The sequence below is a fragment of the Phaethon aethereus genome (genome assembly GCF_964289735.1).
Source record: "Phaethon aethereus genome assembly, chromosome: 29".
In the NCBI taxonomy this organism is placed as follows: Eukaryota; Metazoa; Chordata; class Aves; order Phaethontiformes; family Phaethontidae; genus Phaethon; species Phaethon aethereus.
Genome location: NC_138605.1, coordinates 2,755,424 through 2,772,550, shown reverse-complemented (window position 1 = coordinate 2,772,550; position 17,127 = coordinate 2,755,424). Strand labels below are relative to the sequence as shown.

The 17,127-nt window shown below is 59.4% G+C and overlaps 2 protein-coding genes across 2 annotated transcripts; both read left to right on the top strand.

Moving 5' to 3' along the window:
* Positions 1 to 44: 44 nt before the first annotated feature.
* On the top strand, positions 45 to 5,529 carry ADCY6 (adenylate cyclase 6; the record flags this gene model as incomplete). Its single annotated transcript, XM_082011855.1, has 17 exons — positions 45 to 184; positions 307 to 465; positions 556 to 697; positions 786 to 914; positions 1,390 to 1,415; positions 1,535 to 1,682; positions 1,913 to 2,010; positions 2,086 to 2,173; positions 2,250 to 2,366; positions 2,436 to 2,594; positions 2,982 to 3,157; positions 3,243 to 3,272; positions 3,562 to 3,691; positions 3,797 to 4,060; positions 4,159 to 4,363; positions 5,199 to 5,323; positions 5,401 to 5,529. Coding segments are annotated over 17 exons (2,265 nt in total), but the record flags the coding sequence as incomplete, so codon positions are not given.
* Positions 5,530 to 5,572: 43 nt separating this feature from the next.
* On the top strand, positions 5,573 to 15,277 carry CCNT1 (cyclin T1). The gene is given in 11 exon segments (XM_082011795.1): positions 5,573 to 6,605; positions 7,203 to 7,284; positions 7,594 to 7,722; positions 8,599 to 8,659; positions 10,029 to 10,091; positions 10,474 to 10,519; positions 12,825 to 12,988; positions 13,066 to 13,077; positions 13,080 to 13,238; positions 13,321 to 13,391; positions 13,778 to 15,277. Coding segments are annotated over 11 exon segments (2,397 nt in total). The 5' UTR covers positions 5,573 to 6,429; the 3' UTR covers positions 15,212 to 15,277.
* The last annotated feature ends 1,850 nt before the right edge of the window (positions 15,278 to 17,127 follow it).

Genomic DNA, 17,127 nt, shown 5'->3' with positions numbered 1-17,127 from the left:
GGCTGGGGGGGGCTGGGGGGGTCCCCGAGCCCCCCTAACCTGCCCCTGCCCCCCAGGAGAATCACTGCCTGCGCATCAAGATCCTGGGGGACTGCTACTACTGCGTGTCGGGGCTGCCCGAGGCGCGCGGGGACCACGCGCACTGCTGCGTGGAGATGGGGGTCGACATGATCGAGGCCATCTCGTGAGTGGGGCAGAGCACGGGGGCTGCGCCCGTCCCCGGCGCTGGCACAGCCCCGGTGCTGGCCGGCCCGGGATGCGGTGCCGCGACGCCTTCGGGTGACGCGGCGCCGGTGCCGTCCGCAGGCTGGTGCGCGAGGTGACGGGGGTGAACGTGAACATGCGCGTGGGCATCCACAGCGGGCGGGTGCACTGCGGCGTCCTGGGGCTGCGCAAGTGGCAGTTCGACGTCTGGTCCAACGACGTGACCCTCGCCAACCACATGGAAGCAGGCGGCAAAGCCGGGTGAGCCGCGCTGGGGGGGCCGGGCTGGGGACCGGGGCGGGGGGCACGGGGCAGGGGGGCTCAGCGCCTTCCTCCCCGCTCCGTCCCCAGGCGCATCCACATCACCTGGGCGACGCTGCAGTACCTGAACGGGGACTACGAGGTGGAGCCGGGCCACGGCGGCGAGCGCAACGCCTACCTCAAGGAGCACAACATCGAGACCTTCCTCATCGTCGGCTGCAGCCAGAAGCGCGTGAGTCGGGGGGCATTTGGGGCTGGGGGGGGGTGGGATCCAGAGGGAGAGCAGGGGCAGCCCCTCTCACGGCCGCGTCGCCCCGCAGAAGGAGGAGAAAGCCATCCTGGCCAAGCTGCAGCGGGCTCGTGCCAACTCGACGGAGGGGCTGGTGCCGCGCTGGGTGCCCGAGCGCTCCTTCTCCCGCACCAAGGACTCCAAGGCCTTCCGGCAGATGGTGAGTGGCCCCGGGGGGGGCGCTGGGCACGGCGGGCCCCCCCCGCGGCGGTACCGGCGGCTCGTTGCCTTTCCGTGGCTGCCGTGGGGCGTCCCCAGCCCTGCCCGCAGCCCTCGCCTGCTTCCTCCTGCTGGCCGCAGCCCACGGCCTTGAGGAACCCCCGGGGATCCCCCCATCCTCAGCGGACCTCGGGGATCCCCCCTACCCTCACCAGCCTGTGGGGGTCCTCAGGGGTCCCCCATCCTCACTGGCGTCAGACGTCCCCCCGGCCCCTCCCTCCTCCCTTTGCAGACCCCTGGGGACCCCTCTATCCTTGCCAGGCTTGGGAAACCCTTGGGGCTCCCCTCCCCAAACTGGTTACCCTTGGGACTCTGTCCCCCATCCTCGGTGTCCTTGTTGACCCGGGGGGGTGCCCCACATCCCCCCATCCCTGCCGGTGTCTCCGACACCCCCCATCTCCCTTGTGTCTCCCCAGGGCATTGATGACTCCAGCAAGGACAAGTAAGTGCCTCCGCGCTGGGGTGCTCGGAGGGGTCTGAGCCAGCCCCTCCCTGGGGCAGAGCCGGGGGCACGGGGAGCTCTGACCCCCCCGGGGGGCCCTGACCCACCCCTGCCCGCAGCCGCGGCGCCCAGGAGGCCCTGAACCCCGAGGACGAGGTGGACGAGTTCCTGAGCCGAGCCATCGACGCCCGCAGCATCGACCAGCTCCGCAAGGACCACGTCAAGAAGTTCCTGCTTACCTTCCAAACGCCCGAGCTGGAGAAGAAGGTGGGGGTCCCTCTGTCCCCCTCCGCCCCCTGAAGCCCCCTCTGTCCCGGCCCCATGAGCGCCTTCCTCCCCTTAATCTCACCTCCCTTCCCTGGGGTCCGCTCCGCCCTGGTTCACGGTACCCTCCCTCGCAGCCGTGGGTCGCCTCCCTCCCCTCTGATCTGTGGGGTGCCCTCCGTCCTCCCGGGGTGCCCTCCGCCCCCCTCGGCTCACCCCTCTCCTCCCCGCAGTACTCCAAGAAGGTGGACGACCGCTTCGGTGGCTACGTGGCCTGCACCCTCCTCGTCTTCTGTTTCATCTGCTGCCTCCAGATCGGGGTGTTCCCCCAGTGAGTGCCACGGCCCCCCAGCCCCTGGGCCCCAGCCCCTGCCCCCCCAGCGCTCATGGCCGCCTCTCTCCCCAGCTCCCCGCTGATGCTCGGCGTATACGTCGGCATCTTCATCCTCCTCGCCGCCATCCTCTTCGTCTGTGCCATCTACTCTTGTGTCACTGTGAGTACAAGGCTGACGGGTAGGGGGGTGCGGGGGGGCTCGGCTGGGCGTGACGGGGTCCTCTACGCCCCCCCAGCTCTTCCCCGCCGCCCTGCAGCGACTCTCCCGGAAGATCGTCCAGTCCCGCGCACACAGCACTGTCATCGGGGTCTTCACCATCCTCCTCGTCTTCATCGCCGCCTTCGTCAACATGGTAGGGGCGTGGGGTCGGGGGGCTGCGGGGGGCTGCGGGGCACCCGCTCACCCCTCTCTCCGCTCCCAGTTCGCCTGCAGCCGGGTGGCCCTGCGGGACTGCGCCGCCCGCGAGCTCAACGTCACCCCCGAGGCTGTGGGACCCTGCCAGCTCCGGGCCCTCAACTTCTCCCTGGGGACCCCCGCGGGCCCCTGCCACCGCGACGGGCTGGTCTGCGACTTCCCCGAGGTGAGCGGCCATGGGGCACCCATGGGTGCAGGGCACTGGGACGGGGTCCTGCACGGGTGCCGGCATGGGTCCCTGTGGGCGCGAGGTCCTGCATGGGCGCTGGTGCAAGGTCCCTGAAGGTACAGGGTGCCAGCACGGGGTCCCTGCAGGCACAGTGTCCCCCAGGGTGCTGGCATGGGGTCCCCAAGGGTACAGGGCGCTGCGGGTGCAGCGTCCTGAAGAGTACAGGGTGCTGGCACAGCGTCCCCGCAGACACAGGGTGCTGGCGTAGGTCCCTACGGGTGCGAGGTCCTCCGTGGGCGCTGGCACAGAACCCCCGCGGGCGCGGGGTGCCGGCAGGGGGTCCCCCCGGGGTGCCGGCGCATCCCCGCGGCGTCTCTCCCGCAGTACTTCAACTACAGCGTGGTGCTGAGCCTGCTGGCCTGCTCCGTCTTCCTGCACATCAGCAGCATCGGCAAGCTGCTGCTCATGGTGGCCATCGGGGCCACCTACCTGGTGCTGGTGGAGGGGCCCCAGGCCGCCCTCTTCGACAACGCCGACCTGCTGGTGGTGGCCAACGCCCTGTGAGTGCTCGCTGTGTCCCCCCCGGGGGTCCCCGTCCTGGAGCCGCGTCCCCACCCCGCTAACCCCCGGCTCCTCTCCCCCCAGGCCCTCCTTCAATGTGACCCAGGGCGAATGGTGAGCGCGGGACCGGGGCCGGCGCGGGACCGGGACCGGCGGGGGAAGTGGGAGTAGGGAGGCGAGGGTGGGCGGCGGCAGGAGGGTCCCTTGGGGGTCTGCGCTGCAAGGGTGGGCGCAGCTTTGGGGAGTGGGTGCAGCTTTGGGGGTCCCCAGGGCGGGTGCAGCTTTGGGGTCCCCGGAGTAGGTGCGTTTTGGGGTGTCCCTTGGGTGGGCGCAGCTTCGGGGTCCCTGAGGGGGGCACGGACTCGCCCGGCACCCCGTCTCAGCGGGCGGGGGGTGCCCGCAGCCCGGCGGAGGGGAAGGTGGCCCTGCGGTACGTCACCCCCGTCATCCTGGCCGTCTTCGCGCTGGCGCTGTACCTGCACGCGCAGCAGGTCGAGTCCACCGCCCGCCTCGACTTCCTCTGGAAGCTGCAGGTAGGACTGGGGGCGGGGGGCCGGGACTGACCCCCTCCCCGCGCCCCGGCAGCGGGGCAGACGCGGGGCCCCGGCGCAGCTCCCGCATGGCGCCGTGTGACGCAGGCGACGGGTGAGAAGGAGGAGATGGAGGAGCTGCAGGCGTACAACCGGCGGCTGCTGCACAACATCCTGCCCAAGGACGTGGCGGCGCATTTCCTGGCGCGGGAGCGTCGCAACGACGAGCTCTACTACCAGTCCTGCGAGTGCGTGGCCGTCATGTTCGCCTCCATCAGCAACTTCTCTGAGTTCTACGTCGAGCTGGAGGCCAACAACGAGGGCGTCGAGTGCCTGCGGCTGCTCAACGAGATCATCGCCGACTTCGACGAGGTGCCGCAGGGCGTGACGGGGTAGATCCTGGGGCTGGGGCACGCGGGGCCCCGGAGGAGCAGGGTAGGGGTGACGCGGCCCCCCCATTCCCGCCCCAGATCATCAGCGAGCAGAAGTACCGTCAGCTGGAGAAGATCAAGACGATCGGCAGCACCTACATGGCGGCCTCGGGGCTGAACGCCTCCACCTACGACCGGGAGGGCCGGAGCCACATCGCGGCGCTGGCCGACTACGCCATGCACCTGATGGAGCAGATGAAGTACATCAACGAGCACTCCTTCAACAACTTCCAGATGAAGATCGGTGAGTGCCCCTTGCACGCCCCTTGCACGCCTTTTTGCACGCGGAGACTTCACGGACCGCTCAGTGTAACAAGCCCTTGCACACGCAAACCCTCGCACGCCCTTTTCCCCTTTGCGCACGCAGCCCTCGGCGCACCTTTGCACGTGCTGATGTTGCACGCCCCTTCCCCTTTGCACGCCCCTTCCCCTTTGCACGCCCCTTTGCACACACAGGCCCTTGCACGCCCCTTTGCACGCCCCTTCCCCTTTGCACACACGGGCCCTTGCACACCCTTTGCACGCCCCTTCCCCCTTTGCACGCCCCTTTGCACACCCCTTCCCCTTTGCACACACGGGCCCTTGCACACCCCTTTGCACGCCCCTTTCCCTTTGCATGCCCCTTTGCACGCCCCTTCCCCTTTGCACGCCCCTTCCCCTTTGCATGCCCCTTTGCACACACTGGCCCTTGCACGCCCCTTCCCCTTTGCACGCCCCTTCCCCTTTGCACGCCCCTTTGCACACCCTTGCCCCTTTGCCCGCCCCTTCCCCTTTGCACGCCCCTTTGCCCGCCCCTTCCCCTTTGCACGCCCCTTTGCCCACCCCTTCCCCTTTGCCCACCCCTTTGCACGCCCCTTCCCCTTTGCACACACTGGCCCTTGCACACCCCTTCCCCTTTGCACACGCAAACGCTTTGCACGCCCCTTTGCACACCCCTTCCCCTTTGCACACACTGGCCCTTGCACGCCCAAAGCCTCTACCCTTGGCCCGCACACTCCTTCGCGCCCCCCGTGTGCCCTCGCCCCTGTGGCAGTGGGGGGACCGTGACGCTCTGCCCCCCCGCCGTGTGTCCCCCCTAGGCCTGAACATGGGGCCGGTGGTGGCGGGGGTGATTGGGGCGCGCAAGCCGCAGTACGACATCTGGGGCAACACCGTCAACGTCTCCAGCCGTATGGACAGCACCGGCGTCCCCGACCGCATCCAGGTCAGCCGGGGTGGCCGGGAGAGGGGGACAGGGCCCCCCCCTCACCCCCCTTACCCAGATGTCCCCCCTCCCACCAGGTGACGACGGACCTGTACCAGGTGCTGGCGGCCAAGGGCTACGTGCTGGAGTGCCGGGGGCTGGTCAAGGTCAAGGGCAAGGGGGAGATGACCACCTACTTCCTCAACGCCGGCCCTGGGGGGAGTTAGGGGGGGCCCCTGGGGTGCCCCCATAGTGCCCCTCAGCCTGTACTGGGCTCAGACACAAAAGGAAAAAATCCCCAAATTCAGATATTTAAAAAAAAAAAAAAAAAAAAAAAAGAGGAAAAAGGGAGGTGGCTGGGGGGGTGCCCCCCGCTGTGCCCCCCCCCGGGGCGGTGTGTTGGGGGGGGCATATCCCAGCCCCGCACCGGGGGGTTTGTGGAGGGGGGGGCGAGGTGCAGCCCCCTCCTTTGCCAAAATCCCCCATGTGCCAAAGAAGGGAGGTGGCCCCCCCGGGGCGGGGGGGGGTGAGGGGGGGTCTCCATGTGCCAAATTGAAGTGCCGCCTGCCCGGGTGGGCGCAGGCAAAGCACCTTCGCCACCCCCCTGGGGTCCCGGCCCTCCCTGGCCAGGGGGTCCCGCTCCCTCCTGGAGGCTGCCGGTGGGGAGGGGGGGGGGGGGCAGCTCCCTCCCCCTTTTAAATGCAAAAAAAATAATGAAGTGACTTTTTTTTTCTTTTTTTTTTTTTTGTTGTTTTTTGAAGCAGTTTTGGGGCGGGGGGGGCACCGCCCCGCCCCCGCGCAGTCCTGAGGTACTTTGTCCTTGTGTGTACAGATAAATTATATATAAAACTCACTTTGGATACGAGCTGTGGCCTGGCCTGTGGGGGGGCCGGGCCCGGGGAGGGGGCTTCGGCGCCGCGGGGGGGGACGGGGGACGACAGACGCCGCGAGCGGGGGCGGGTAACGCCACTTCCTGCGTCGAACGCGCAGGCGCGACTCAGCGCGCATGCGCCTCAACGGCTCCCCCAGCTGTCCCCGCCCTGTGACGCCGCCGTACGCGCGCGCCGCCGCCCTGTGACGCCGGCTCGCCGTTGCGTGCGTGCGTGCGCGCGCGGGCGCAGATCGCCATGGAGGCCTCGGCGGGCGGCGGGGCCGGCGGCGCGGCGGGGCGGCGCTGGTACTTCACCCGCGAGCAGCTGGACCGCAGCCCCTCGCGCCGCGCCGGGCTCGACCCCGACAAGGAGCTCTCGTACCGGCAGCAGGCGGCCAACCTGCTGCAGGACATGGGGCAGCGTCTCAACGTGTATCCGGCCGTGCTAGGCCGCGCGGCCTGCGCTTGGGTGCCGCCGCGGGGCGCGGAGGGCGCGGGGGGCTGGCCCGGCCGGGGAGCTGAGAGAGATGGGCCTGGCCGCGGGGAGAGCTAGGCCCGGCAGGGCGGAGAGCCGAGTGCGTTTCGGGAGCGGGGAGAGCTATGCCGGGGTGCGGGGAGGGCCAGGCCCGGCCCGGGAGCGGGGAGAACCGGCCCGCGATGCGCTGAGGGAGGCCGGGGCCTGCCCGAGAGTGGGGAGAGCGGGCCGAGATGCGGGGAGAGCTGGGCCGGGTGGCGGGGAAGGCCAGACCCGGGCTGAGATGCAGGGATAGCTGGGCCAGGATGTGGAGAGGGAGGGCTAGGCCTGGCCTGCGAGCAGGGAGAGCTGGGCTGAGATGCTGGGAGAGCTGTACTGGGTCTGGGGAAGGCCAAGTCCATGCTAGGAGCAGAGAAGGAACCAGGCCCGGCTGTGGGGAGAGTGAGGCCAGGAGCAAGCAGAGCCCAGCCTGGTGCCAGTGAGATGTAGGGGAGTTTAGAGTGTTGCTCAGGGGTAGTCGTCAGGTCTGTGTGCTTCTTTAACCACTCCATTAGCTCCCAGCTCACCATCAACACAGCCATCGTGTACATGCACCGCTTCTATATGGTGCAGTCCTTCACCCAGTTCCACAGGAACGTAAGTGCGCTGGGGTCTGGCGGGGTGGGGGGCATCGGGAATCCCGCAGCTCTGCTCCTGCCTGGCAGCCAGCTGGGCAGGCAATGAGGTGGGACTGACCCTGGGGAGGGCGTTTGGAAAGGGGAAGAGTTGTTCGTAGCTGTTGGTAGTCACCAGAGACCCTTTTTTCTCTTGGTGGTGTTTGGACTTGCAGGTTTTGTTTCCTAAAGGAATATTTGTTTTAGACATGAGAATTAGACACTGATTTATTTACTTTAATATTGAACTTGCTAACTTTTAACAAAAATTTTTTTTTTTTTTTCTCTGAAGTCGGTGGTACCAGCAGCCCTGTTTTTGGCAGCCAAGGTGGAGGAGCAGCCTCATAAGCTGGAGCATGTAATCAAGGTAGCACATGCCTGTCTGCACCCCCAGGAAACTCCTCTAGACACCAAGAGTGAGGTAAGTGTTGAGATCGGAGAACTGGACTCTGATGTGAGGAGCGGAGGCACGAGGAATGGGAATGGCGGAAGCGTGCTGCATCCTGAATCGCGTGGCTACAGCGTCTCGTTAAATTGGGTTCAGCAGTACCCACTCTCTAAGCGAGTGGCTGTGTCCTAGGATGGTCAGTGCCAGCTTTCTAATTCGACTGCTCTTACACTACTGAGAGCTTTTTGGCTTCTGTACAGCAGAAGGCTTTTCTTTCCTTCTCTGTGGCAATCTCTCTTCTGTTCTCCTCTGCTGTGCTGCTGCAAATGTGACTCTCATGTGCTGTGTAACAATGTCTGCGTGAAAAGCTTCTGAGGAGGGCATGGATGTTGGCTGCTGCGATTGAGTAGTGTCTGTGGCAGAGCAGAAGGTGGTGTGCACAGTTTGGTTCCGTTCTGTCCCCACACTTTTAATGGTGGGTTTATTAAAAATGTTGCCGATTCCCCATCTCTCGAGACAGCCCGTCTTACCTGGAACTGAGCAGCCAACCCTGCTGAAAAGGGGCAGCTTTATCCAGGAAAGCTTAAGGGAAAAAAAAAAAAGCAACTAATTCCTCTCCTGTACTGCTCGTATAGACCTCCCGTGCAGTGCGAGGGACCAGGACTGAGAGGGCCACTGTGGATCCCGAAGCAACCGTCCCCTAGCAGAAGCACTAGCAGGGGAGTGGGTCCACCCCAGCACTCTGCTTTCTCTTTTCTGGCAGGGAATCTGTGCCAGTTCCCCCAGTGCAGATCGGCATAAAGATTCCCCTTTGCTATTTTTGCCTCCCTGAGAAAAGGGTGTTAGAAATGTGCAGGCTTTATACGGAGTGCCTCATCGTGAGTAACTTGCCTGTCCTCTCAACCCCAGGCTTACCTGCAACAAGCCCAAGACCTGGTCATTCTAGAGAGCATAATACTGCAGACCCTGGGTAAGTTTTTCAAAGCGGACGGGCTGCCACACGAATCCCAGACCCAGGAGTGTTCCGCAGAGCGGAGAGCCTAACCGCACAGTCTTCTCCACAGCTGGAGGGCAGATGTACAGCTGACCAGTGGGAGAGCAAGAGTCCAGGCAACAAACTCTATTTTTCACACCCACTCCTTCTGTTTTCCTTTTAACATCAGTTTTTTCAGGTGTAACTTGTGTCAGCCTCAATGCTCAGAGAAATTAAAGCGTGGAAGTGTGGCTCGTCTCTTTTTGTCCCCCACAACAGGTTTTGTACTGCTTGGACACCGGTCGCTGTCCTCCGTTGTGCTGTTGAACTCGATAATGCTCTAGTCCTGTGGCCAGGAAGCAGTTTGCACTGAGAGATGTCTAACAAACTTGGGTTGAAAGTTAATGTTTTGATCAGATAGCTGAACGTGGAAAAAAGAATGCCAAAACACCAACGGTTTTGGGGTTTTTTGAAAGTAGAAGCTGGAGCCTACGTTTAGGGCTCTGGCTATTGGATCCAGTATCCTGTTCCTTTCTAAAATGTACTGTTAAAACTTGGTTTTACTAATACATGTTCCATTTCAGAGACAGCTTGTAGACAGCATTCCACTCCAAAATAGTCAGTAGGCCTTTGTTCTTTCTGACTTGGTTCAGAGTAAATGCCATGAATCCCTCGCACACAAGGGGACAGGAGGGGCAGGTGTGTTGATGGGTCACACGTGCTGGCCCGGCAAGCCAGCAGCTAAACTGTGACCCCAGTTCTGCAACGACTCGGTTCTCCAGTTGCCTCTTTTAATGTCCCAGTTCTTCTAGAATGTTCTTCATGGGAAGAACCAAATCTGTTGCACACATGGACCGATTTGAATTTTTTTTTTCTTTAAAACATAATGCCCAAACTGAATAGGAAACTGAAGCGAGGATTAAGTTCAGTTGGCTTTAGTGCTGTAGGCCCCTTCAAAGGGAAGACGTCTGCTTCCTCTTAGCTTTTTGGGTGACAGACATTCCTTTGAGCAGATGCCATTGTCTTCTCCTTCCTCCCAGCTGCTTTAAGAGGCTTTGTCCTGCTATTTTTAAAATCCTTAATAGTTGTTTTGTTTTCAGTGAGGTCTTTCAAGCACAGAAGTCATTTAGCTGCTTGGAGGTCTGGCAGCAGCAGTGACCTTCGGGTTTTGTGACTGGAGAACTCGAGTCTTCTGGATACAGGAAAATGAGCTCCTCTATTCCTGCTTGCCTCCAAGCAGAGAGCAGGGGCTGTAGGAGGGAAGGGGAGAAGGCCTTGTCCCCCAGGAGCAGGAAACGTGAAGTTCGTAGATCCGTGGGAGGTGTGCTGCTGGCTTTCTGATGGTCATATGTCTGTGTTTTTCCAGGTTTTGAGATCACTATTGACCACCCCCATACCCACGTGGTGAAGTGCACACAGCTAGTGCGAGGTAAGCGATGTCGGGTGCTTGTGACTTTTCCTCCATGTAACCTCAGTTTGATAGAGAAGAGCTGTGAAAATATGTTGTAGTGTTCAGCTGGGACTGCCCGAGAAATTTCCTGCAGTCAATCTTCTTAATACCCATAACGAATGTCAAAATAGAGGCAGTTGCAAATGACTGACGTGATATTGTGGCTCTGCTGACCCACGCAAAGCTGTCTATGCGCAGTGATTTCTAAAATCCTTTGAGCTGTGGTGTGAAGTTAGTCGAACCATGTTGGGTGTTTTATTGTGTGTGTGATGGCGAGAGGCCCGTGGTTCTTGCACTAAGATGTAGTAATATTTGTCAGGATACGCAGGCTAACGCCCTGCTTTTTCCTTTTCTCTTTCAGCCAGCAAGGACTTGGCGCAAACTTCCTATTTCATGGCTACCAACAGGTTATTATTTTACAATTGATTCATATTTGACAGAGGGTCTTATCTGGAGGAGATGTGCTACTGGTGACCCCTGGGGCATTGGTCAGACTGCGAGCAACTGGGGATCGCTCGGTTTGGTTCAGAAAGAGCAGGAACCCTTTCTCCTGCTAGCTGCTCGTCAAAACCAGATGCAAAATCGGCCATATAAGCAAGGCAGATGGGATGCTCAGGAACTTCACTGCTTTCTTTTACAGGGAGTTAGACAGTTATGAAAGTTTTGGGTTTTTTTGGTTTTTTTTTTTTTTTTTAAAGTAGAATTTAAACAAATACATACATTTTTACTTGCTTAGTACCTAGGTGTTGGAGAGTTTTCACCGAACTAGGTGCTGTGCAAATTGTCAACAAATACGGTCTGTACCCCAAAGAAGGCTGATCTAGAGTATAAAGGGAGAAAAAGGGTAGTTGGATGCAGTCCTGAGGCGTTAGAAGAGAAAACAATAGCCTTGTCTGGCCTGCACGACTGGACAGACAGTCCTGTAAGCAGAGTCTTGGAAATGAAAAAAGCCTCTGGTTTTTTTTTTTTTGCCTTGAGATGTCTGGGTAGTTTTGTTACTAGATTTTTACTGCAAGGCTGATACCAGCCCTTGTGTTGGAACTTCCCTAATTTTTTATAAATTTAATTTCCTGGATTACCAGCTTCAGGCAAATCACGGAGTTAATGTTTGGAACAGACCAAGTTGTGGACACAGAAAATCTTGTGGTTTTGTGAAAGAGCTCGCAGAAGTGAAAGGATGGGAGAAAAAGATGGCTTAGGCGCTAGCTGCGGAGTCAGAGAATGCTTCCAAGCCCTGGCTGAGCAGTGAATGCACGTGGCCTTGGGCGAGTTGTTTCTCTTCTCTCTGGCTGTGCGAGGTGTTACCTGCTCGCCTCCACAGCGTGCTGGGGGAATTGTTTGTTGAAGGTGCTCCCTTGCTCCAAAGGGCACTGTGTGGGTTTCCCGCATAAACTAGTGTAGAGGGAAGGTGGTGTTAGTAATGTGTGGGTAAATGCATCCTTGAAACATGTTTTATCCCTGCAGCAATAATTGCAAAACTGAGGAATTATGAGTTAAGGTTATAATTGAAAGAAATCCAGACAGAAGGTAAAAAATGCAGCCAGGCAGCCTCAGTTTTGCCTTAAAGTGATGCCATGTAATGCCTGATTAAGGTGCTTAAGTGATGAACTAGATTTATCGGGCGTAGCTACAGATGTTTATTTCCTTCTGGCATCATTATGGGGCAGAGTTAAGGCTCTTTGTGCATCTTAACTTCACTTCTTACCTTGGCAGACTGGATAAAGGCTCTGAATTTCCTGGGTTTGACTTCTTGATGTATGGATAAATACAGTATCTGTGAAACGGCTTCAGGCTTTTTGGCTGTAGATGCATATCTCTGTCTCCACACTGCATTGATGGAAAAATGTTAATAACCCGAGCATGACGAAGAAATGCAGATAATGCCATCCTGCAGCTGCGTGTAGATCCTCAGTGGTGCCATTTCCCTCAAGTGCTCTTTGAAAGGGCTGGTTCATGAGTGTGACACTGGGCAAATCCTGACTCAACTTGCTATCATGGTTTCTAAGGCTTAGTGGACGTGGTGTTCCTGCAGGTAGAGAGTAGGATGCTTTCTTGGTTCGTCGGTTCTCCTGTTCTCAGTGCTACCTAGACCTCCCAGTGCTGGCATCTGAGCTGTCACGTGGCAAATTCATTTACTAATGAAAATGCTTGATAGGCAGCCAGGCTCCCTTTTAGGCGCTCCTGAGTCACTCCAGCGTAAGGTGCTATTCACAGCCAAAGCTTCAGTGCTTTTCCTAAAAATCATTTGGGAAAGACCAGACCCTTCCTAAAAGCCAAAGAGGGCCAGTTTGCTCCTTGAACGCCATCCCAGGAGTTGCACTTGGAAGTGTCTGAGCTTCTTCTTGGCTTGAGCAGAGCCCACAGTAGAGGTGGGGCTGGCAGGTAACCCAGCCGCTTGCTTTCTCCCTCGGAGGAGGGCTCGAGCGGGGCAGTGGCGTGCCTCTGCACTCCTGCACGAGCTGCAGAGCCTTGAGTTGACAGAGTTGCCCGGACCCAAATTATCTGCAGCAGAACGGGGAAGGAACAAGCAAATCGGTGGAGCGGGATAGAGACGCCCGTAACAGTAGGGTTGTACTGGGGGAGGAATGGCAGGGACTTCCCCACCATGTCCACCTCTTGCGCAGCGTCTGTTCAGTGGGCGATTGTGAGTGCTGAAGTTCAGGCGTGGGAGTTCATGGCTTTCTGTTTCTCTCTCCCTGCTGGTGACGTCAGCCTGCACCTGACCACCTTCAGCCTGCAGTACACCCCTCCCGTTGTGGCCTGCGTCTGTATCCACCTGGCTTGTAAGTGGTCCAACTGGGAGATCCCAGTCTCCACGGACGGGAAGCACTGGTGGGAATACGTTGATGGCACTGTAACTCTGGAGCTCTTAGATGGTAAGTTTTGGAGCGAGGTTCCCCCCCAAAGGCTCTTACATTATTTTGGCATCTCTGTTCCTGGGTCTGCCGTTCAGACACGGCCGCCGGCCAGTTCATGGACTTCAGGTCTTGCCAAGGTTTCCAGTGCAGCAGCAGCTTCAATGGCAAAAGGCGCACAGTGAGATGAGTTTAAATGTGGTCAGTGATACTAGTTCTCAGTATTTCCCCTCCTGGAGTAGCTCCATCTCCTCAGTAGCTCCACTCATCAGCAAGTAGGGGGTTGCCCTGATGGATTAGTGCTGGTCTGCCTGCCTCTGACCCTGTTGCCTGGGTTTGTGTTTCCTCTGCAGAACTGACTCATGAATTCCTGCAGATCCTTGAGAAAACTCCCAACCGGCTTAAACGTATCCGGAACTGGCGGGTAAGAATCTGCTTTGGACCGCAAGTGCTTGCAGGACAACATAGGCTCTTATTTCTTCTGTGTGCATGAGGCTGTGTGGCATCTCCGGTATTACAATGCAAGACAGTGTCTGAAGGGCATGTGTGGGGGGGAAATCTGAACACTGCGTCTGCAAGATGTTGCTTCAGCGCTCAAGTTTGTCAGTTCTGAATTAACTCTGTAGAGACCTTGGTTCTTCAACTGCTCTAGCACCCCTACTTGCAGTGGTTGGGTCTTTTCCCATGAGGACGGATGAGGGCAAAGTGGATCCATCTGTAAATGAGAGCATGCACTGTACTGGGTGAGCTGCTTGCATAAAACCAGCTCTGGTGACAGCCCAAAGTAAATGGTCACTGCTTTTATTCCAGGCCTCTCAAGCAGCCACGAAGTCCAAGGCTGATGACCACGGTGCGAATGAGAGCCTGTCGGAGCAGACGATCCTCAACATGATTTCCAGGAACAATAGTTCGGACATGAACATCGCTGGGTTAATGAGCATGTCGACATCCTCGACTGCTGGAGCAGGGCCGTCTCTCCCGGCCACAGCGGACTCGCCTGGCGACCAGAGCGGTGCGGATATGTCCCAGCCTGAGCACTGGCTGTCCCAGCATCCTCCACCCAAGCTGGAGACTGGCCAGAGTCACAGGACTAGCGAAAGCTCGTCGGCTGCTGAGCATCCTTTACAGCAAGATGGCGCTGGTTATCAGAAGCAGAGCGGCAAGAATGCCCCATCTGCCAAAGTGTCGCTCAAGGAGTACCGAGCCAAGCACGCTGAGGAGCTGGCGGCACAGAAGCGGCAGCTGGAGAACATGGAGGCCAACGTGCGGTCTCAGTATGCTTACGCTGCGCAGAATCTCCTGGTCCAGCAGCAGCGGGAGAGGGAAGTCCAGCAGGACAGCAACCCCTCTCCAATCATCCTGAAAATCCCCATCGGCGGATCAGAGAATCCTGAGCGCCCTCCCGGCCCTGAAAAGAGTGACAAAGCCTCAGCTCTGAAGCTGAGGATCCCGGTGGCAGGTGGAGGTGGGGAGAGGCCACTCCCCTCCAAGCAAGAGGAGATAAAAATGCGGATCAAGGTGCCAACCGCTGCAGAGAGGCACGGCTCCTCAGACGAGAGCAGCGGCAAGAACCGGGAGCACAAGGAGAAACACAAGGGCCACTCTTCTAACCACCACCACCACCACCACAACCACCACTCTCACAAACACTTACATGCCCAGCTTGGCGCCGGCCCGAGCAGCGTGGTGAACAAGCGGCCGGGAGACTCTAAACACAGCAGCCAGCCTAGCGCCATGCCCCACAAAAGCTACGGTCCCCTCGCCTCTTCCCGCAAGAGGCCCCTGCCAGAGGAGGCGGCAGCCACGGCCACGGCCGCAGCCCACGAGCACCAGCCCAAAGTCAGCAAAGCCTCCAAAGGCCCTGGCATGCCGTTCCCTTACCCCCACCTCCCCGGGGCGGCCCATCTCCCAGGGCACAGCTCGGATGCGGGCAACCTCCCCTTACCCCAGGCCAACAAAGCTCGGGGCACCCACAGCAAATCGGACAAGGGTCCCACGGGGGCCAACGGGCACAACGCCAACCAGGCCAGTGACTACCAGGATACAGTCAACATGCTGCACTCGCTGCTGAGTGCACAGGGCATGCAGCCCACCCAGCCCCCTGCCTTTGACTTCCACTCGTACGGGGAGCTCTTGAACCCCCGGGCTTCCACCAGCTCCAGAGCTGCCGCCAACACGGACAAGCCTCGACCACCTCCCCTGCCCTCGGAACCGCCCCCCCCGCTCCCCCCTCTCCCCAAGTAAAACCTCTTTTTACTACTGAGTTTGTACAGAGCCCAAGCCCAAACCTGGGCTGCCCCTTCGGGGGCGTGAAAGGGCTTGTTCGATCTTCACTGCCTCACGAAGAACTATTTTATTATAATATAACTTTTATTATTGATATTTAGAGCGCGGAGTTGTTGAAGCTGTGAAAGGATAAGAAACCCTTTCTCTGTTCCTTGCTCCCTCCCCCATCGACTTCCAGTTAGTGGTGGGCTCTGTCCCTGCTAGAACTGAAGCCCCCTCTGGGGAACACACATTGTGGGGGGGCCCTGGGGGGGTATTTAAAATATGTCACAGAAAATTTAAGATGTTTTACAAATAATTTAAGCAGTAACTTATATCTCAGTGTTCTGTTCATTTTAATTTTGTGGTGCTGCAGGAGGACCCCGGTGAGGGGTTGGGGAGACTTGTTGGGTGGTTCCACTTGAGCTGTTGGTGACAGAAAGTGGGTTCAGGAGCTTCTGGGGGATGGAGGGGAGGAAGCACCGTGAAAGGAGGGCAGGGACCAGAGGTGGCTCAGGCTGGGGGGAATGAGGGAATCCCAGCCACTGTGATCGCGGGGTGGAGGGAGCTGTTCTAACTGCAGTGCGTCCGGTTTCCTTGCTCCAAAAGCTGCTCTGGTTTTGGGATTGTGACTCCATCCCTTGGCCCCCTCCTGCAGGTCCCACCACCTCTGCTGGAAACCCCAGCAGTGGATTCAGGGGTGGCGTGTCTGCTGAGGGCTGCTGGGAACTTTTGGTGGCGATTCAGGATAGCTGGTGTTCGACAGCTAGAGCGAGGATTGAGGGCGCTTGGCCCCGGACCTACCCCTGCCATGGCTGCTTTTTTGGTGGGGAAAGAGTCCAGCGGAGCTGTTGCTGGCAGGGATAAACAGCGCTGAGCAACGGGCTTGTATGTGGAGCCGGAGTGTTCTTGAGAGCAGCCCCGTGCTGGGAGCTGGCTGGCTGGGTGCTGCCACCAGCGCGTACACACGCTGGGTTCAGGCGTGAAATGTGTTGGAGGACTTGGTCTGTGGCTGTGCGGGGGCTGATCTGGAGAGGAGCAGCGTGGTGCCTTGCCGGTGGGGACGCAGGACAAGGCAGTGCAGGAGGGCTGGCTTGGGAGGGTCACTGTGCCCGGAACAGCTCTTCCGGGGGATCCTGTCTGTGCGTGGCTCTTCATGGCTGAGCTGGAAACAGCATTTACCTTGACCTAACCCCTGGGCCAGGGTAGCCACCCGAGTTTTGGTTGAATGTTTTGAAAAAAGTGATTTCCTTTGTTCTCAGACTTTACATTTCCAACCTTCAATAAATGAACTGTCTCCATATGGTTTTGTGACACTCTCGTTTTACGTCAGGCTTGTTTTTAAGAGCGATGGCTGCTGCCGCCCCTCGCCAGCGCTGCCGCTGTCAGTAACCCACCCCCTGTGGTTTCGGGCATGGTTTTAGGTTTCAGGCTCCCGGCGACGGCCCGTCCCTCGCTTCCCCTCGCTGCTTTTGGAGCCTCTCTTGGAGGCTGGCTGCTCCCCGGTTGTGGGGCTTTGCAGTCAAGCTCTCGTTCTGCCCTTTCCATTAATCGGCCGGGAGCAATGTCGGTCTGCAGCTGTCCCGGGAAGGATGGAGGGGATGGAGTAGAGCCGGAGGGAGCCCTTGGCCCCCGCCTGGTGTCCTGGGATCAAGGTGGTGTCCCTGGGGCTACGGGGAGCTTCTACCTTCCCGGAGCCAAAGCACAAACCCGCTCGGGGCTGGCAAACCCACGGGCGCCCCGGTCCCGCCGCGCCCACGTGTCGGCTTCCCGCCGCGCTGCCCTCACGTGACTCACGGGGGCGTGGCTGGTCCCTGCGGAGTGACGGCAGGCTCGGCTAACCGCGAGCGGCACCGCCCCTGCCCCTGTCGCGGATTGGCGGTCAGGCGGGCCAG